Below are 23,086 nucleotides of genomic sequence, written 5' to 3' on the forward strand. Positions count from 1 at the left end.
TTTCCAAATACTACTTTAGCTCTGATTATGTACTTTGAAAATTATGGCTCTTTTTTGTCTGTTTCTTTGGTTTTATATCTTGCTTATTCAAGTTTCAGACATTAAGAAAATTTTATTTTTTTCTATAATTTCACACTTTATTCTTATAGTTTACTAAATCGAGGTTTGTCATTTATATTGGCATTTTGTATCTATTCATTGATACATGGTGTCCTGTCTGATAACGTGCTGGTGTTTTGGTTAAAGTAATAGCTTATTTATTTGAAGTTTATGGGGAATTGTGCAAAATTGGACGGGTGATTTTATATTCTATCAGTGTGTGTTGGCCTTTTTGTTTATTTTGGAGTTGTTTCTTGCTGTTTACTTCTGTCCAAAATAATTTGGTTCTGGTTATTGTAGAATTTCCTTTTTGAATAGAATCAGAAGAATGAGGTCCTCTGTTATCACCTTAGCTTTTTTAGCTTCTACCCCCATTCCCTTTATTTACGCTTGCTTGTATCTTTAGTTTTGAAGTTTATAGTCTGTCTGGCATAGTAATGTTCAGTCACTTATTAAAAGTTAAGCTGGATTTTCTGTGTTTTTTTTTTTTTTCTTCCAGTCTCCAGAACATTCTGGTTATAAGCTGGATTTTCTGTTTGTACAAACATTCTGAAACATATGAATATGCTTTTTCTCTCAAAAGAATTTTAATTTCATCCAGAGTATTTTAAAAGCTCACATTGTGGTAAACACTCTCTTTGGTTTTGTTTTTGGTAAAGTTTCTAACAAAGATTAAGTTCTAATGGGAATGTAAAGAAATGATCTTTAGTGCCTAAGGAAAAAAGTAGCCTATGAAACCTAAATATTGAGAACTAATTACATCTGAAGTGGCTGTAATCATTTGGTGACAATACAGTAATTAAATTCCCTAGAGTCTTTGACCTGGATACCATTCTGTTTTGTATAAAAAATCAGAAATACTTTTAGTGATTTCACAAATCGTATCAGATATGTTCACAATATGCAAGAAACCATTGGGTTTTAAAATATAGCTTAATTTTTAAAGTTGTTTTCAAAATGAATTTTAAGAGTGAACATGTTATGATAGAAAATTATTGCTGTTCTAAATGTTGTTGAAATGTAAATACTGAAAAAAATGTACAAGAGCTATAGTAAATGCTAATGTCCGTGTATTTAAAATGTCATTCCCTTTTCACAGGGAATGTGGGGTACCCTGTTTTCAGAAATAGTCATATGCAAGTTGTTATTTGCTCCTCAGTACAATTCTTTGACTAATATAAGCCCTTATTTTTCGAGGTTCCAGCTTTTATTTTTTTTTTTTGTTTGTATTCTTTATAACCCCATTAAATGTTAATAAGAAACAAATAATGAACTAAAAATTTCCATCTACTTTAGTGGAAGAAATGTATTATGATAGTTTTGTGGGCTGTTGGAAAGTACCTTTTTGTTTAAGGAAGGTGTAACTACTTAAATGTGTTGGGGATTTATACTTAGTTGGATTTTATTACAACTAAATATAGGGGCTTTGTTGGGGGGTTATTTGGGCTTTTTGGAAGGTTGGAGGCAGTGGGAGGGGATTTGTTTTTGGTTTTCATTTTTAAAACTTACGTAGAATCTCAAATACTTGTTAAAGATATTTGTTTTATTAGCATTGCTTGTTACAGTCCTATCTGACAATTTAGGAGAGATAGATGTTTTTGGCCTATATTAGTATTCTTCCTTACATAATGTACTCCTGAAATGTGTTAGCAAAACGCATTACTGATTGACCATTCATATGCCTATACATAAACCATAGATAGATTTTATCCTAATGAATTCGAAGGTATTGATGAGTTCCCAGTGATTTCTTTTTGTTTTGTTTTTTAAGTGGGTGGTGTAGGTAGCATGGAGGGATGGAATTTAGAAAATGTACTTTAAAGTACTAAAATAAGACTCTAAAATAGGAGCTAATCTAGTTTAGTGACATGGAATCATATACTTTTATTAGAGGGCTCCACTGTATGTGTGACTCTAGGAAAACTCCTTCCCTTCTTGAAGCCTCAACTTCCTTGTCTTAAAATGAGATGATAATGGTGTCTATCTCATAGGGTTGTTGTGAGGATTAAAGGAGTTAATACATATAAAATGCTTACAACAGTGTCTGGCACATAGTAAATACTTAATAATGCTGCTATTACTATTATCAAACAGACCAGTTTGTTTTGCTATGCAAATGTGGCCTGTCCTTGTTTAACCTTATTAATTCAATGGTATAAAATTCAAGTAGAAGAAAATGATTAAATATAGAAATAAATTAGAGTCTAATTGTATCATTGTGAAACTGGACAATCGTGAAAATAAGAATAACATCTGAATTCCTAATTTCTTACATAATACCAACAGAAAAACATTTTTTATTAACATCTGATCTAGTAACATGGATTTTAAACTTATATTGGCAGTAATATGTCACATAACTTAGTTTTGATATTGAGTCACATAGCAAATGATTGTTTTCATAGGACCTAACACCATTAATCAAGTACTTTGGTAAACTAGGATTTCATCAATAATGGTCCATGTTTACTTAGGAAAATGTTTAAAGTTCAAACTAAGGTATTTTTCTATTGACTTCTTATTTTGTACCTACTTTTTTTTTTTTAAATAATTATAAGGCATATCTTTAGTAATTTATGAGTAATATTTAAGAATAAAAAAGTATATGCAAGTTATATATGATAGAAGAATGTCCTGTTTTGTAGCCTGTATTACTTTTAATAAAGGCCTTTTCTTTTTGTCCACTTAAACTTATTTTCTGCCCAATTCAATACCATTATTATGGCATATTTTCTATATCGGTTATCAAATTACAAAGAGTAGCCAGAATGGAGAGATTTGTGTTTACTTATTATTCTTTGTACTTTTTTCTGAATTTCTTAACCCTTATTTCTTTGAGAAAATTATTTGAAATACAATGTTTGGGTCACTGTTCTCTAACCATGAAATAGGATCCTATTGTAATATTGTTAGGAACTAAAGATAATCTTTAAAGAAAAGTCAGATCTTTTCAACAAACAATTTATGAGGGTTTGTGCTGTACATACAAATTGAAGGTCTATTGTATACCTAAATATCATTGAACATTAGAAAGCAAAGAAAAAGACCAGTGGACAAGAAAATGTGAATTAAAGCTTTTGTACTTTACTTTAGAGAGACTCTCAAGTCTAATAAACTTAATTTTCTGATTTCCCAGTCTACATGGCAAGTTAGAAGCAGCAAATTAGTAGAAGGGATGGGTACTTGTAGAGGCTGACATAATGACAGCAGAGGAAATACACAGCTACCCTAAAGAGATGTAATAACTCTACAAACCAAAGCAAGAAATGTAACAGTATGCAGTTATTATATGTAGGGGCAAACTATCTTTTTTCATTTAATAGTGTTCAAGGACATGATAGTATCATAATTTACTACTGTATTATGGTGTTAATGCTGTAATAATTGTTGTATATGTGGATTATGTTTTGGCTGTACTATGAAGAAAGCTTAGACATATACAACTGCATAAAAGAATGCTCATTAAACACAGTAAAATATGCTTGGAAAAATTATCTTCCCTTACAAAATTATCAAGGAAAAAAAGAGAAAAGAAGTATTTTATTGGTGAAGCATATTTGCTGTTTATACGTAGAATTATATATATTATATTTTATATTATATATAGAATTCCTCAAAACAGCCTGCGCCTGATTTTGTCAGGTGAAGAAAACATTATAGAATTTTTCTTTCTAGCAGCCGTGAAGTTCTGGCTAAGCAATCAAACGGTTACATTTCATACCACCTCTAATTACTGACTGAATATTCTGGCATTAAATCTGTGTCTTAGTTTCTTCAATTGTAAAACAGGAATAAAAACTGTCTAGGCCTGTCTCACAGTTAACTATCAGACTCTAATGGGCTTAAACCCAATGAGCTTAGAAGTGTGAAAATGCTTTATAAATTGTAGATTCATTATGTAAACTAAGATACCGATGCCTTTTAGTTATTTTTAAGGACATTTCCCTTTTTAAATATGTCACTTTAAATATATATATTCTTCACTAATGACCCCTTATTAGGTGAATCTCCTGAAAATATATACAAAATTGTATCAGAATGCAGTTTTCTGGGAGAGGGTTGATATTTTTCATCCTGTTCACAAAGGATTAAAAAAGATTAGTAACCACCTATAAAAGTAAGTAATCCTTAAACTATATCTTTCAGGAATTATTTTGTGTGAATTTTGACTCCAGAATATCATCTAATATCTTGAAAACTTCTCATATTTGTTTGGCTGCTGTGTTTGTGGAAAGTATCAGTAAAGATATGCAAATTCTCTTTAACTCAAAATACAACTAATAATTTTGTTGTTGTTTGCCATTATTTGTTGGCTTACTTATTAAGAAGTAGAGTAATCCTTTAAAATGTTTTCACAGATGGAAATTATTTTAATTCAGAATTGATGCTTAGAAGTTGTACAGTAGGTGGTTGTTGTTCTTTTAGCCTCTCAGTAACTGACACAAGCATTTGTTTTTTCATGAGATCAAAAATCTTTGCATGTTAATGTTAGCATTATTCTTGGCTGACACAGAAACTAAGAAAGAGAAAAGCTGTTTTAAAGTAGATTTCATGCCTACACTAAAATATTTCTTATAGAATTTTTTTTGCAAAATTATTGGAATGTTCATTTTTTACATTGTAATTTTAAGTAAAAATTAGGTAAAAAATAGTTTTTACCTTGAAGAATGTTTGTGTATTTTAGAATGTTTACAGATGTCTTTTATATTTATGAGATGTATATATACTTATTCAGTTCATACTTTTGTTGCTTTTCTTAAAACTTTAATTTCCTAGTAGCATTTTTTCCTGATCTTTTTGAGGTATGAAACACATTTTTATTTTCATGGTTTTCCCAGATTTACTCCTTCCCCCCCACAATAAACATTTTTCACCAAAAAGAACAGTTTTCTTGAGTAGTTTCCTCTGTCTAAATTTTTAACAGTTTATTTAATTGCAGTTGGTCTGTTGTAAGAGGCCAAAGCAGTACCTAACCACTAGAAAGTAACTTACTATAGATGAATCCTTTCACTTATCAATGAGCTATATGATTGACAATGATTTTGAAGTGGCATCTTTATCTGTTGTATTTATATTCACAATTTTCTACTTTTTGAAAAAGAATTTGGACAACCCTCACCTCGTAGTACCTCACCAAATTTTGCTCTTTTATGCATTTCAGCCATTCTGGAAGTATATTAGTACCCTTAATACTTTCTGTTTTCATTCACAGAGTAAAACTGACAGTCTGTTGTTTTGATGCCCCTATATAAAAATAAGTAGTTGCACTAAAATAATTCAGTATAGAATGCTTAGACTTTTCCTTAACTCAGGAAGTAGTTCCTGAGGTGGGACGTGTGTATTTTTGATGTTACTGTCTTTATGGTCTTCAGGAATAGACCGGACCACAGCTGTCTAAAATGTTTGAGGATGTTTGTGCATTGTCCATGAATTGCACTTAGGCACACAGTAAGTGCTTAAACTTAGGTGAATGGTTGCATCACTATACCAAAAGTAAAAAGTTATATTATCTGAAAGTCCCTCTTAAACTTATTATGATTGTAAATTCGGTCTTTTGAAGTCTTTTTGTTTTTTAACACAAATGATAAGTTGTTGAAATTTTGAAAACAATACAAGAAATACATTAAAAACATACAAATCTCTCTGTATTCTCAAAAGTATTCAATGACTGTCTTGTCATTCATGGTTTTTGAATTACTTGAATGTTTGCAATTTTTTTCTCTTTACCTATGTATGCATAAAATTTAATTGTACCTAGAGCACTAATTTTTCACTGTTTGCATTTCATACTTTTGCTATTGAAGTAGTTAATTTCATTCTTCTTTCCCAGAAGATACTGAATTTTAAGCAACCAATTTTAAAAGTATTTTCTCCCTCCTCACTGGTTCCCTAGTTAAAATATTTTTTTCTTTCTCCTATAAAGTTAAATGGTTCAAAAAGAGTTTATTACATTGGGATTGTGGAAGTGAATTTTCATCAAATATGGCTATAACTTGTGTGGTATGCTTATGGCAAATTATTTTAAGCTTTAAAGACACTCGTCCCCCCCCCCCCCCGCCCCGTTAGCTGTAGTAGAATTGGACCCCCACTGGACCCTGTTCCAAATAGAGATGTTCTGTATAAGTAGCACATTCCCAGCGGGGCATGACTTAATCTTATCTACTGTGGCCATAAATTATAGCATAGCATTTTCAATTGAATGTGTGATCCTAGCTACTGTTAAATCAATTGCCATGTAAACATTTTGAAAACTCTTTTAACAGTAGGTATTTATACCCTATTACAAAGGATAACATAAGCACTAATCGTAACTCCACTTTAATACATTGTTCAATGGATGCCTAAACTTTCATCTTGGTATGTTTCTAAGACTATTAAGAAAGTAAGTAATGTAATATGTAGCTATTTTTCGGATAACAAAGTATAATTGGTATATTATTAGCCAAAAAATTGTTTTCTGAAGAGGCCAAACAACATTTTGACTAAAAATGGGCACATTTCTCAAGTAGGAGGAAGATAGTAAAGAAAGTTATCTTCTATTTCTCTTCTTCCTATTCTCAGTATTCAGTGATCATATACTGCTCTTTTCTACATCCTTCCAAATAATTTTAGTGCATTTTATGGACTAAATTATCTTCCATAAATTATGTCTGGATAAATTTTACTCTGCTATTTTGGTTGAAACAAAATCCACAACTAGAGAGAATGAAAGTTTTTTTAATGAAGTTGGATTGTCTTGTACATTCAGCACGATAGTTTGTGATTAAATAATGGTTTAAAATAATAATAGTTTATAAGAACTACAGAATGGAAATCTTTAATATAGTATTTCACAAAATAAGTATTGAATTGAGTTTTTAAATAGTGACTTAAAATCCATAACCTGATTTAACCTTGCTGATGTCTGAGAACTGTTAACAGGTATACCAGTTACTCATCTAATTTTTCATTTCTTTCCTCCACTGGCTTGTTTTCTTCTCTGTTTTGTTTCATACTTCAGCCAATGACTGCCTTGCCCGATAAGTGTTTTCTTCTCTGTAACAATGATGGTTGTATTTTCATTTTATTAAGGTCGTAGTTGTCAGGAATTGGCAAAGTGTGCCTTGCAGATGTGGTAACAAAAAGGCAGCCTTGACTTTTTAGATCAGCACTGTCCAATACAGCTTCCTGTGATGATGGAAATGTTCTATATCTGCAGTGTCCAATAATGGCAGCCACCCGCTACATGTAGATAGTGAGCATTTCAAGTATGGGTTCATGAATTCAAGGAACAGAATTTTATATTTTATTTAATTTTAAGTTTAAATAGCCACGTATGGCTAAATGGCTACCATATTGGACAGTTCTAGATGACCAGATTCAGTCAGTGTCATTTGCTGTCATAAGCCTTATATAATTTTTGTATGCAAGAGCTTTTACCCCATAAATAACAGCCTTTTCACATATAAAGGAACTTTCATGTTTGGAAAGAACATTTCTGTACTAATTTGTTTTGTCTTTATTCATATTTGCTGACAAAATACCCTTTCTCAAAATCAAAATGATTCCCAAAATACTTAGGTCACACTAGGAAACAATTGTTTTATATTCCAAGGATGAAAATCTTTTATGTTTTGTTTTAGAAACCCCAATCAACCAGTATGTGTGGTTTTAAAAAATCTATGTAGTTCTACTAAGCCAATGTTGTGATTTTCTCGTTGTGTGCTTGGTTTTAGTTTGTACTTTATTGCTCCTAGATTAAACTGTGAGTTTATATACTTGCCATTTGCCATTTTGCTGATCATTTGCTTCCTGACATTAAGAGGACCAGGGCATCAAGTTGAATAAAGTTTGATGGTAGTGAAGAACCCTACAGTTAAGATACATTCATGCTATGTTGAACATTTAACAAACTAGTTATGCAACCTTGCAGTCAGAGGTTTCCTTTAATGCTGTCAAAGTTATGGCCCGGAGTATTGCGAGATAAATTTACTGCCTTACTCCTTGGCATCAGCAATGAAGTGCTCTCTTTGCTGCTTTTACTGTCATCATGAGAGTAAGAAACAAGTGCCCCATTCCTATTAATAGAAACTAACAAATACTGTACTTTTAAGCCTGACTTAATTAAAGGGGGAATGGAGGTATATGACACAAAAATAAATGAGACTTTCAGGAAAAAAATTAAAGCAACAGAGATCTTAAAAATAGGAAATTGAGGTTGAAGAGAAGATGGTAAGGCTAGATAATAGATCAAAAACATTATGTTTAAAGAAACAGTTATCTTTAAATAAATGACACATACCTCTGTGTATTACTTGATGTGATAAGCCGACAGTGTACATATGAAAACAGTTTGGAGTATTTAGACAAGTTTTCTTTACCCATGAGGGTGGGAAGTCAAGGGAAAGACAGGCTCAGCTGCTATTTACATCTGACCTAGGCTCCTATTTGACCTAAGTCTGTCTTGATGCAGCAGCACAGGCCAGCGAGGAGGCCGTGTCATTTCGCCGTGAACGCAGCACATTTAGGCGCCAGGCAGTACGGCGCCGGCACAATGCAGGGAGTAACCCTACCCCTCCTACCTTGCTCATCGGATCACCCCTAAGGTATGATATTTTGAAATTCCACCAAGTTTAGCATGCATGTAACAGATCTTCTAACCTATCAGTCCCAAGAAAGCATTTGAAGAGCCTTTTCCTTTCTGTTTCTCTCCTATACAGTTAAGCCTCTTTAGGTTTTCTCTGCATGTGACCATGAGCCTGTTACATTATGCATGCCTTGTGTCGTGCTATTTAAAAAAAATGATCAGATTGGTTTAGCCAATTTTAAATTGCAAAATCACTTTAGGGCAGTTATAGAAATATAAACAGTGGGCCTTAAATCAGCTTTTCTTTTTTTCCTATTCGAAATTAATAACATTAATGCAACATCTTTTTCTAGCATCTAGACAGTATTTAGTATGAACAAATACAAAACCAAATGGTGAGCTTGTTGAGGAATAACAGATAACTGACTCCCGCTTGATAAGCCAGTTTGATTATTTTATCTCACTAAAATATGATGTATTTTATTTTATATTGCTTAAAACTTGGTGTCTTTTGTTTCATAATAACCAGGACCCAGTAAATAACACAGAACTAATGAAATATTTAGTTTATGTAAAGTATGGTCGATTGAATATATATATTTGTATGTACATATTTGTTGAATTCTCAACCACTATAGTATATCAAACAAAAAAATTTTTACATTTTCCAATAATCCTAAGTAGGAAAGCATCCATTCATAACATTGGGGATAATTTTCCATTAAAATTCTAGTAACAGTTTTATTCTTAATTGTATCAAATCTAATGAGCCTATGCCTTGAATTAGAAATGTAAAACTCTATTCAGAAGACTGATACTTTAAGAATACAAATATGGACATAAATACTTTACATGTGCTTGCTTAAACAGTACATATATTATACCATATACTTTTATTAACTTCTATGCCCCAGAGCACATTATATAGATTATTTTCCTTCCACATTTTAATGTTAAATTCAAAAGGAAGAGCATTTGATGAAATAATTGTTAGTGAGTACATGGTAGGTTGGAAGAGGTTAAAACCTCTTCCCTTGTTAAAACCTTGTTCTTGAGAGTAACAAACTCCTTATTTCTTTAAAATATTACTTTATTTTGTATTCCCCTGAGATTTAAGACTTATTTTCCTGGATTTTACATTACAGTCAGGGACTTTATCTTTCATAGGTCATGTACCTAATTAATCCTCCATAATTCTTTAAAAGTAATATGGATTAATCAAACCAATATTTAAAATATAAAAACAAGAAGATACAAATTTAAAAAGAAACATTTGGTTCTGGAAACCTTTTCTGAGCCCCTTTGCTTTTTGTGAGCCTTCCTCTTCTCTTTCCTTTCAACCTCCTGCCCTTTTCCGCCTGAGGTAACTTTTCTTTCTGCTGGTGAATTTCGGGCATAATCCTAACATGCAGAAAGAGCTCAGCATTTTATTTTACTTTTTCTATTATATTTCTAACCTCTTTTTTTCCCCCTTTGAATAATACTTGCCATAGACAACAACTTTGCTTTCTTACTCATTTTATGTTGTTATTTCTTAAACTTTTTTTTTCAGACCTTCTCTTTTTAGTCTTTAAAAATCCTTTCATTCTTTGCCACAAATGAGCCCAGTGGATCCCACTCACCAAAGAATTGTAGACAAATTAGATTTTTTTCTCTATCTGGTGGAATATTAAAGAGCTGTGTTCTAACTCCAGACAATCATATACAATTTTCCCATGTTTTTCTAGGGTTTTAAATATATCACCGTTTAAATAAAGATATGGTGTAAAACCTGTTTCTAAAGTGCTCACGTTAGAATTTTTGGAAAGTAGTCTTCCAGTAGTCAGCATGTAGTTTTTGTTGATGTTCCAGGATTATTTCTAGTACAAAGGTTGCATATGTCTTAAATCAGCTGTTCTCATCATGGGTGAAGTAAAATAAAATTTAGCCATGAGGAATTAGAGAGAAATACCAATTTATTAAAATCATTTTTTATAATTGTGAGAATATTCAGGTAAAGTATATTGGTATTATTTCTCCCTGTGAGTTATACTTGGTCTTAGCCAAAAGACCAAGAAGCGATTCTCAGTGTGAGTTACAGAATAATAATCTCATCTTTAAATAAATGTAGGGTGGTATAGTCCTTTAAAGTTTAGAAAACTTCTGTGTCAAAAAGAAATAATATAGATGTGGCAATACTTTCATTACAATTACTATATAAATACTGGTAAAATCTGATAATTTATTTTAAACTTTAACAAATAGTTTAAAAAACAACTTGGTAAAATATATGTCCCCAAGGATTAGGAGTGAATTATCAATTTCCTCACAAAGAGAAATTGCATATATTTTATAATGCTTATAAGAATATACTGTTTCAGAATTTTTTTAAGATTTTTTTTTTAATTAGCCTTATAGGTAGGTTTTATAGACCCTTGATAATTCTTCACAGTTATTAGGGCTAAAAATGACAAATATTTTAAAGTTGTCTGATACAGATATTAAGAGTTAACTTTACATTTATCAACCTAAATGTGATATCTTTTTGAATTCTAGTTAATGGACTGGAATGGAAAGAAATGAAATCATCACTGCATTTTGGGGAAGGGAAAAAAAGCTTTAGTATATTCTTAGATTTATTTTTAAAAATATAAGATGGGAGGAAAATACATAAGATTGAAAGATCTCTAATAAAATAAGGTCATAGTAATAACTGAGAGTCCATGATTAGGAATTCATAGGGATCATTTTATCGTGCTCGGAAATGAATCCACCAGCTATTTGTTGTGTGTGTACTATGTTCAAGACATTCTTGTGCGTTTTCTCTGGAATCTGGAGATTCATAGGAATGATACACTCCTAGAGTTTGCATTTTGGTTGGGGAGACCCGTACAAAGATAGCTAGCAGTGTAAGGCAGAATATATCAAGGACCAATTAAGTGGTATAGTGGAAGGAAAGATGAAGGCCAACTATTTTTCTGTCATTTCAATTAAAAAATGTTAAACAGTAAGATTACATGTTAGTAATAGCTGATAGTTACAGACCTAAATTTCCACCTTTCTTTTTGCAGTGTTACAAAATAGTTGCTACCTTTTCTCAAAGTGGTAGTTAGGACATATAATTAAAAATGTAAAAAAAGATTAATTCATGCGAATTATTAAAGATGAAGTATAGCCCCCCAGGAAAATGTTTTCTAACAATTTATGCAAAAATGAAGACTTTTTTGTTGTTGTTAAAGGATTTGAAAATAGGAATTCAAGAACAGGAAGGGGAAAAAGAGAATATAAATGTATTTATTACCACTGATCTGTACACTTAAAAATGGTAAAGATGGTAAATTACATATGTATATTTTACCTTAATAAAATAATTTAAAATAAAAAGAAAATAGGAATTGAAGCAACATAAATATTTTATTACTAGCTTTTGATGTTCAAAAACTTGATGTTTATAATCACATAGATTTTGGCTAATTTCCTTTATTTCTTTATTCTGGAATTGATTTTCCTGGATTGCCTAATATTTTTAAAACCTTTTTGTATACTTGGATATACATTGTGCATCTCTATGTTGAAGATTAGTATATTCTCAAATATGTCCATGTTAAAATACATCTAACTGCTGTATAGCTATTTTGCTTAGGATTTTAAGTGAAAAAATTGATAGAAAAATTTGTTGAGTACATATTCCATAAAATTCCACTGTCTTCTGAATCTGAAGGGACAAGGGACACAATACTTGAACTGCTTAAACATTTTTTCCTCACTGTTTTCTCCCTTGTGAAATTTGTTTATTTTGGTAAGATTTGTGGATAAATTTAGATAGATTCTGAGGAAGAGTAACAGATTAACTATACGTGTATGGAAAGTAAAAACTCGTCCCCCATGTCATCTCTTGATTTATATCTATTGTATGAAGATTCTGGTCTGAAGAAATTATTAAGTAAGTGCTTTCATAGTTTAAGGCTCAAAAATATAATGCCAGTAAGGATTGAAAAGTCAATATTTTCCAGATTTGGTTTTTTCATATGTTATATCCATTGTTATGCTCTGCTTGGAATGTATACTTTTCATTGGCTCTAAAAGAAGCCTGAAAAATGAATGTTCCAGGTAGTTCTGGTTAAGAGAACTTTCTGAGATGATGAAAATATTCTATAATCTGCCCTGTCTAATATGGTAGATACTAACTACTGGCTGTTGCCCACTTTGGTAGGTAGTAGCTATGGTAGCCACTAGCTATGTTATGTGGTTTTTGAGCATTTGAAGTGTGGTTAGCATGACTGAGGAACTAAAATACTAATTAATTTAAGTAGTCACAGACTACTATACTGGACAGTGTAGTTCCAGAGTATATTCTATTGCCGTAATCATAGGCTTAAGCAATATATAAGTATTTTCTACTTGGCCTTTTATTTCATGGTTAGTCTGTAGCAGATGAGGTTGTTTTATATGTACCAGAGAAGCTATTACATTGAATTCGAAGGATTAAAGATAACTTGATACTCATGAAAAATGATAAAGTCACTGAATAAGGCCATCCTCAGTAGCATTCTTCTTTTGTTCTAGAGGTTTAATAAGTTTAGTTACAGGCTCTGCGATTGTTCAAAGTAAACTTAAATTGACAGAACGCAGAGTCGTAGTGAACATCATATAGAGAATGACACATAATCATTATACTCAAAATGATTTCATGAGTTTTATCAGTTTAAATTTGTCTAAATATTATACTAAGAACATTAAAATCTATAGTATCTTAAGTATATGAAAATATAAAATGAATTAATAATTTCTTAATTATTTATAAAATTTAGATAATTTTATAAAAATTTTTAGTAAGTAAATTTGTAATAAAATACTAAGCATTTAAAATTTTTATCAAATTTTAAAAAGACTGTAATATCCTTTGAGAAATTCTTGGTTTCTAAATCATTTAAATCATTTTTAAGATTTTCTGCAATGATGGATCCTTCCCCCCCACCCCTTGAGACGAGGTCTCGCTGTGGAGCCCAGGTTGGTCTGGAATGCCTGGGCTCCCATGATCCTCCCACCTCAGCCTCCTGAGTCTCCCGGCAATGATGGGATCCTTGTTAATGAGACTACAATATGGATTGGAAAAGGAAATAAAATTTGTTAAGGGAACACAATTTTTAACTAACACCTTGTACATGAAGCATGTGTCCTTATTTCGGAAATATGTAGACTTTTTAGAGATAAAACTTTATGTTAATTAATTCTACTTCTATCAACATCCCATGGCCATTTGTATTTCTCTTAGTTGAGTCAGTTAATCTGGTTTTCTTGTACTAGTTTGTGATTTTCTTTTGATTCAAAGTTTGGTTGCATTTGGTAAAGATTCTTTGGTTTTCACATGCATAGAAATTTTGTTTTATTTTGAATTTGAGATCCCAGAATAGTTCGAAGAACAATTCTAGAATTATTACAAGGCTATGAATAAAAATGCATATTTAACTGAAAAATATGGTTATCTATTGGGGACCAGCTATAATGCACATAAATTGAATGTACTCATGATTCTTTTTGGCTGCTTTCTTTTTCTTTATACTAAAATTTAGTAGGCTTCAGGAGGAAAAAAAGTCACAGATTAACCAGTTTACATATACATTAAATGTTTACTACATTCATCAAATTTGAATCAGATTTATAAAGATCGAAAGACTGAAGTCTGTAAGTGTAATCCGTATATTTTACAAAGTGTTGGCTCTTTCCTAGGTTACATTGATAAACTGTCTTTTTGAAATCAGTTTTCTATATTGACTTCATTCTAGCTGTTATTTTCTCTTTTCTTCCCTGTAATGTCTCCCCACTCCGTGTTTTTTCCTAGCCTTCAAGATGGTCAGCAAGGCCCGCAGTCCACAGCCCAGGTCAAAGCCCAGTCCCGCCCCCCTTCCCAGGCTGCAGTGCTCAGTGCTAGTGCCTCCTTGCTGCTGAGAAATGGGAGTGTCCACTTAGAAGCATCACGTGACAATGCCTCTGCTGTAGGCGGTAGCAGTTTGCACGATGAACTTGGTATGCAGGCCTTCTGTAATCTTGGTGATACAAAACTTAAATGCAGCAGATAGTGGGTAGCAATGATTGCAATTTGTTTCTTGAGATAGCTTCATTTTGGAACTACACATGGGAGCACTTTTTATACAGGATTTGCCCTTTGTGTAAGGAAAATTTGACTTTTGCTCTTTTCTGTTTCTCTCTACGCTTACTTTGCATTTTCTTTGAGTAGGTCCATCATTAATAGGTAGTTGAGTGTCCTCTTAAAATGATTTGGGCAATTCTGTTATCACAAGGCATTTGTACCATGTGGGAAAATGTTGATTTTTTTAAAAAAATGATTTTGACTACACTTTAATTTCTTTGAATTCTTTGAATGTGCTATAGAAAAGGGAAAAATGCTTTCTAATTATCTATTACTGCAGAATCTTTCAAGTATTCTATATTTCACAGTACGTCTATCACCTGTAGTAGGAGATACTATAATTCAAAATGCAGTACTCTGAGGACATCATGGCTCAAGTAATAACTTTATAAAGTTTATTACTTTTTCTTGGTAATACTTCTATGAATATACATATACATTGTTAAATAGTATCAGGTGTGGTATCATTTAAAACCTCAGTAATACGTATCTACTCAAGTATCTGCCTTCTGTGTTATGTAAGGATAATATTTTATACTACTTTGGAATGTGTGTCTCTATATAATCCAGCTTTCTTGTGCTCACAGTGCTGATTAATAATGATTTAAGTAAATATTAATATAATGAAGAAGAAAATCTTATTATTTAGAAATACCCACTTGAAAGCACTTACTCATTGTGATTTCATTATCCATGTTATACCTGCTTTTTACTTATAAAGGTGATAATCCAGTTGATGCTTTAATTAGACAGATATGAGGTATAAGGTGCCCAAATTAGGTTTAATAAAACTTTATATGTTATCTATTCATTGACTGTTTTTCCATTTTGTAAAAGCCTTTAGTTACAGAGAAGTATTAATAATATGTATGCATATTGATGAAAATAATCTGTAGCAAATCTTGCAGAAACTTGAAAATGGTCATCTAAGCTATTTATAACATTAGAATGTATGGTGATTTCTAAATAAAATGAGAAAGCAATAAAACATTTTAATTTTAAATTTAGAATGCTTTTGCTTTTGAGTTTGGAGAGGCAAGAAAATGTATAGGGAGGTTGCTTGAGAGAGAATAGGTAGACTCTAGCTACTTATTTTAGTTGCAAGTGATACCTTGTTAGTTGCATATATATATAATTCTCTTATGTAATAACTTTATATTGATATTTTTCTTTGGTTAACCCAACGTTCCTATAGACAAAGGATTTGTGAATCTTTTAATATAAAATTACCATCATTATCTCAATGTCCATTGGCTTTATGGTAGTGTAGATCAGCTAAAATAAAAGGCTTCATTTTGATCCATTTCAGATTTTTAGACTTTTATCGGATCAAGCATACAGTGAAACAGTAGATAATTTTCCTCTATAAAAATTCTTAGTTTGCTCAAAAAATTTGCTAAGTGATCTTTAATTATAAAGCCCGTTCCTAATGCCACATGCAGATTTTTGAAAATATTTATTTATGATGTCTTGGCCAATTCTGAAAATAAAAGCTGCTTCTGACTGAAGGTGACTTTTAGCATCTGGTGGTGGATATTCAGGATATTCTCTTGAAATTTGGATTTTATCTCTTGTGTTAACGACTTTCTGGTAGCTAGTTCTTGACCTGTGGTAGCTGAATGCTGCCAAGTTGAATGCTTAGTAATAATTAGCACAAAAGCAGTCAGTGGAAAGTGTATATCTGTTCCATAGCCCATAAAGTTGGCCAAAAAAGATTCTAAAAATGAACTGCAGCAGAACTTAAAGGAATTGGTAGAGAAGCTAGAATATATTATTGTGTAGTTTAATTATTTATGTAATTTTAATTAGCAGTAGTAAGAAAATGTGTGAATTAATGTGTGTACTATATACTCAAGTATGTTAAAGTTATCCATGGTATTCCCTAAAAGTATGGAATATTTACATAGGTTTGCTTCCTTCCAAATTTAGCTTCTTCTATTAAAAAATTTTAACCAATTTTTACATGTGAAAATATATCCATATGCATAAGACATTTATATAAAACACTTATATATACATATATACACACATATATACACACCCAGACTTACATATGCACTCAGGTATGTTCGAGTGTATATAATGTTTGCATATGTACATATTTCTATGCCTGTTTGGATTAAAGGAAACTCTCAACCAGACATTGTTTAATTCCAAGCCTAGATAGTTTTCTTAGACTGTGTTTTCTACATCTTTATTTTGTGGTATCCATAATAGATAACCACATCCATTTCCTATACTAAATTCTCAGAATTCTTATTTCTCTGTTGCATTTTAACTAGCATTTTAGGGTTACCAGGTAACGTTAGACATCATGGAAAAATTCACTAAAGGTAGCAGTATAAGGATCTTCTTAGTAGTTTATTCAGCAGAGGAAAAAGTATTTGCATCGTATATTCAGCAAGCATAATTTTTAATCATAATTTTAGAAACAATTATAAGTGGTATAATTTAAAAGGAAAAACGTGGATAGTTTCGTTTCTTATAGCTTTCATTTCCATGCAAATCTATTTTTAAAAAGGTTCAAATGACATAAATGATGGATGAGTTTTGATGTTAACATCTTTGAAAAGGAAATTTCTATCAGAATTACTTAAATCCTTCAATGTAATGTGTTGTTTTTTATTTTAAAGACCACACTTTAAAGGTTAATTTCCTTCCGATCAGTCTTATTGGACTTGCTATTTGCTGTTGATGTTATACTATTTTCTGTATTAAACTATACTATTAAATAAAACAAGCTGTGGCTTGGTGCCCAGATTAAGTCACACAAGAGACTGAATACAAGTAGAACAAAAAGTTCTATTTTGTATCTGCTAAATTTTTCTATGAAATTTGGCAATTACTTTTAAGTTTTTATATTAATCCTAGCTTCCTCTTATAAATTAAGACTAATAAAATGATGTAATGATGAAACATGCCATTATAGTTGATTTTACACTCTTAATGTGTAACACAACATCTCAAAGGAAATGTAGAGAAGATCAGATAGAGCAGGAAAACGTGCCTGTGTTTTTTTCTGTGTATGAAATTAGTGGGGGTCAATGGTGAGGGTAAGTTTTGAAAAAGTATGTGTAAAATTATTATTAATATTTTATCTTTATGTGAAAAATTAAAAAGTTACTGTTAATACAGACAAGAAATGAGGACAAGGGAGTTTATTTCTCAAGACATAACTGTAATATACATAAATATCATGGGTAATGTTTCTCTAAGACTATCTTAATTTGATGAATATATTACAGGTTTAAAAAGTGATGCTTAAATTAATTTTTCTAAAGTTTTCTTTTGTTTCATTGCTGCACAAGGATTGACAAAGGAAGTGTTTTTTGAGATAGTATGCTTTACTGCAGAGCTTATTAACCTGAAAATGTAGTCAGCTCTAGGAGAAGCCTTGAAGGAAACCTGACAACACTCTATTGCCCTTCTTATTAGCAGTTTATAGCAGCTGTGCATTATTAAGCAGAAATATAATTTAGAGGTTTCAAAAGTTTTACTTTAAAAAACAGACTTAGGTGATTTATGTATTTTTAGTGATTTTTATTAGCATTAGTCTTGATGTTTATAGAAGATTATATGTATTACTCTGTGGCATTTTGGGCTGTAAGTACTTTTCCTTGTTACTGTAATTACAGAGTCAGAGGACGGTAAGGGACCTTGGAGTTTATACTTCAGTTCCCTGTGTTATGGTAGATTATTTTCATTCATCTGAACAAAAAAGATTATATTCTTTTTGTAACAACCTTTGTCTTGTCCTTTATTGTTTTTGAGTACAAAAAATACTAAATTTTATTTTTTGCTCCTTTTTGGGGATGAGAGACAATGAAGTATATGTAAATAAATGTAAAATGTTTATTGAAACAAAAATGCTTCATTATATCCAGAAGGAAGAAGTGTTAAGAGGTTTGGGGCATATATTCTACTTATGCTTCCTTTTGATAAAATTAGAATGTGCTTTTCCCATCCTTTTAACAGAAATTTAAGTTTATAAATATTGGAAAATATAATGAAGAAAATTAAGTCATCTGTAATCTTCATCACTCATTCACTATTATTAGAATATTTTATAATTTACTCCTTCCAGTCTTTTTTTAATTTTTTTTTTTTTTTTTTTTTTTTTTTTTGTTGAGACAGAGTCTCACTTTGTTGCCCAGGCTAGAGTGAGTGCCGTGGCGTCAGCTTAGCTCACAGCAACCTCAGACTCCTCGGCTTAAGCGATCCTACTGCCTCAGCCTCCCGAGTAGCTGGGACTACAGGCATGCGCCACTATGCCCGGCTAATTTTTTCTATATAGATTTTTAGTTGTCCATATAATGTCTTTCTATTTTTAGTAGAGACGGGGTCTCGCTCAGGCTGGTCTCGAACTCCTGCCCTTGAGCAATCCACCCGCCTCGGCCTCCCAGAGTGCTAGGATTACAGGCGTGAGCCACCGTGCCCGGCCCTTCCAGTCTTTTTTAATGTACACATCTATATACTTTTCTAAAATAGAATTAGGCTTATATTGTGTGACCTTTGTGCTATGTATGAGTTTTGTATTTTGCTTTTTTCAGTTAGCATGTCTGAACATTTACCGATGTTATTAACTGTTCTTTAACTTGTTTTTAATTGGCTGCAAAATATTTTGTCACTGAGATCTACATGAAAGGCAGTACAGTATAGTGGACTCTTGAGCCAGACTTCCTGGCTTCCAATCCATGCTCTACCACTTACTAACTATATAATCTTGGGCAAGTTTATTTTCTCTCCTCATGCCTCAGTTTCTTCATTTATCAAAGGGGGAGAATAATAAAACCTATTTTGTAGGCTTATTGTGAGGGTTAGATCTATTAAAGTATGCAAAGCAGTTAGAACAGTATTTAGCAATAGTAAGTTTGTTATGTAAATAATCATTGGTATCATTATTACTGACAAAATATTATTGTATTATGATTTATTTAACCAGTTAACTAACCCCATTGTTAGTCTTCAAGTTGTTTCCTGGTATTTCCTATTGTAGTAAACACTGTGCTGAACATCCTTTATGGATGTTTTTGTGTACAGCTGTGATTATTAACTTAGGATAAAGATGTTGAAGTGGAATTATCAGTCAAGGGGATTATACATTACTGGGGCTTTGATGTATACTGTTAATTGCTTTATGGGAAACTCATAGCAGTTTATATTTTATCTGATAGGGTTTGGGATGTCTGATAGGGTATCTGTTTTATCCCCACAAATAATAAAAGTTAAAAATAGATCTAGATAAATTTTATCTACTGCAACCTTTATCCCCTGGATAATTTTCAGAAGTTTATCATTGTTACTATGGAAAGAGTACAGTAACAATTCTAAGACTACAGTAGAATATTATTTCAAACAGTTTTGGATACCTGAACTGCTCTAGGAATTTTACCAAAATTTACAGGGACTGGTTAAGACATTTAATTTGTCTCTTGCTAATATGTTGTAAAGAATTCATTGAAGCACTAGACTAAATTATCTGCTTTCTAACATTAAACATTCTTAAGATTTTAAATTAAAGTTGATTAATACATACATTAGTTGGAATATAGGTTAGATTCGTTAATAGCCTCAAATCAATGGCTGAAATAAAAGAGGAGGTTAAATTTCTCTCATAACCGTTTAATGGGAGCCATTCCTGGCAAATGGATTGACTATGTTAACTTTCACATGTGGCTTCCCTGCCCGGTCCAAAGTGACCGAGGTAGTTGTTGACATTTCCCAGCAAACAGGAAGGTAGAGGAACTAAAAAGATCAAGGACATCCAGACTTTAGCTTTCTGACTGTGACTTGGAAAATGTGCCTCTCCCACCTCCCGTTGGCCATGCATAGTCATGTGGCAACTTCTAGCTGTAGGAGAGGCTGGGAAATGTCTCTATGGGGACAAAAGTCCAGCTCAAATTCAGTGAGGGGAAGGTCCTATTATTGAAAGGAATAAGAAGCAGATGGATATCAGAGATAATTCATCAGTCTTTGGCAAATAAGACAGTAAGGATTTCAAATCAAGATGAAGATCAGTGACTGGACAAGTTGGGAGTTCAAAGAAAAGAAATGCAGTGGCCGGCAATCATCGGCCAAAAGCCAAACATTGCTTATAATTTTTAAAATTGCAAATTAAAAACAAGATTGAGATTATCATCTGGTGAAAATGTAGTGGTGTTGGAAAGGTCTAGAGAAATAGATAACTAAATGACAGGACGTTTTTATAAGGCAATTTAGAATTATAGACCAAAGTACTTATATCTTTCTTATTCATTTATCTATCTATCTGTTTATTTATTTAAATCTTTATTCTTGCCCTGCTTTGTCCATGTTGAGAATCATATCTTTTAATCCACAAATTTTCCAAACATGCAGAGACATATGTATATAGGTATTTATTGTAGCATTGTTTGTAATTTTGAAAAACAGTGAAAAAATCTGTGTCCATCACTAGAGAACTGCTTAAAGAAATGATAGTACACCGATATAATGTAATATTCAGAACTTGATACATCTGTATTAGTGACATGAAAAATTAAAGTATTTCTTAATAAAAAAGGTAAATTCCAGAACAATGTGTATGAAGAGAATGATCCATTTGTCATGGGACAAAGTGTATATACAATAATTGTTCAGAAGGACACAGAAAATGCTCTTGGCAGTGGCTGTCCCTGGGGAGTGGGGAACTTTATTTTGTATATTACAAAATAATCTTCTGATTAGTAATATTTTTTAAATGAAACACCAAAACAAGACAACAAATACCAATGTCATTCCCCAAAATCTTGGTTAGTATCTTGTGGGAATTTCACTGACTACATGCTGTCTCATGCCCATCCATCTACTCAGACTCTTACCTGGCAGGTCTTTTTTTTCTTGTTTTTTCATCAATTTTATGAATATATAATTTAGGTACAATAAATTGCATTCATTTAGCATGTACAGTTCACTGAGTTTTAACAGATATGTATACTTGTGAAATACCACAGTCCAGATGCAGAACATTTCCATCACCTTCAAAAGATTCTTTATGCCCCACTGCAGTCCATCCCTCCTGGCCATGGGCAGCCGTTAATCTGCTTTCTGTTATTGTGATTTTTCCCTCTTCTAAAAGTTGATGTAGTCATACAATATTACTGCATTTTGTATTTAGTTTTTCTCAGAGCATAATGCTTTTTGAGACTATCATGTTGTTGCATGTATTAGTGGTTTGTTCTTACAGTGCTGAGTATGAGCTTACTGAATATTGTTTTTCCATTCACCTGTTGATGGGTGTTTGTGTTGTTTTGAGTTCTTGGCTATTGTGAATAAAATTTCTAAACTGTCTGTTTGGAAACAGTTCTACCTTTCCACTAGTGAGTTTGAGTTGTTCCCATTCTTGCCAACATTTGCTTTTGTTGGCCTTTATAACTTTAGACCTAATGGATGTGTAATGGTTTAAATTCATTGTGGTTTACATTTACATTTCTCTTATGACTCAGGATGATGAGCATCTTTTGATGTATTTATTGGCTATACATACATTTTCTTTTGTGAAGTGTGTCCAAGTGTTTTATTCATTTTTAAAATTTAGTTCTTTGTCTTCTAACTATTGACGTTAAATACAACTCATTTGTCAAATATAAATTGTAAATATTTTCTCCCATTTTGTGGCTTGCCTTTTTGTTTACCTGACCAATCTTAATGTCATCAATATCATTGTTACAGATTATTTTACCAAGGTAAGGAGGACTTGTCCCTTTGAAATGAAATGTGAGCACATGATGAAATCATAGCAGAATGTAGACTTGTACATTCACTTTTGGAAAGTTAAGCTGATCTGGGGACTAGGGAGTAGGAGTGGAGTCATAATGATAAATTGACCCATGTTAAGCCAGAACTAGAGAATGAGGTGGCCATATCAATAAAACATACCTGCGTATACATCTCTTTGTTGCCAAACAATAGAGATATCTGTCTTTCCTTACCAGTCACCTAAAGCTCTCTTCTAAACCAATCTCTTTCTTCTTATACCTGCCCTTTTCCCTATTCTTTTGTTTTAAAAACTAGCACAGTGTTGCATATTCCAGGAAGAAAAACAAGACTGGTTCTAAATATCGAAACTTTAAATTACAAGTATTAGTAGCATAATGACTTGATTTTCCTTGTATCACAAGAATTAAAGAGGTTTTAGGAACCTAAGTTTCTTGGTCTAGGACAGGGGTTGGCAAACCTGTGGCCTGCGGGCTAAGTCCAGCTTTTGATGCCTGTTTTTGTAAATGAAGTAAATAAAATAAATACGTGTTTATATTATGTCCTATCTATGGCTG

At 31.9% G+C, this 23,086-nt stretch overlaps 1 protein-coding gene across 3 annotated transcripts in view; it reads left to right on the forward strand.

The window, feature by feature from the left end:
- Nucleotides 1-23,086, forward strand: part of PCNX1 (pecanex 1) — a 159,144-nt gene that overhangs the window by 60,444 nt on the left and 75,614 nt on the right. The window contains exons 7-8 of one of the 3 annotated variants that reach the window (XM_069488441.1): nucleotides 8,552-8,684; nucleotides 14,487-14,671. The exons of the other annotated variants lie outside the window; for them this stretch is intronic. Of the exons in view, the coding sequence (XP_069344542.1) occupies nucleotides 8,552-8,684; nucleotides 14,487-14,671 (318 nt within the window). The remainder of the gene's footprint in view (nucleotides 1-8,551; nucleotides 8,685-14,486; nucleotides 14,672-23,086) is intronic. 3 annotated transcript variants of the gene reach the window in all.

This window comes from Eulemur rufifrons, chromosome 2, assembly GCF_041146395.1.
Source record: "Eulemur rufifrons isolate Redbay chromosome 2, OSU_ERuf_1, whole genome shotgun sequence".
Classification (NCBI taxonomy): Eukaryota; Metazoa; Chordata; class Mammalia; order Primates; family Lemuridae; genus Eulemur; species Eulemur rufifrons.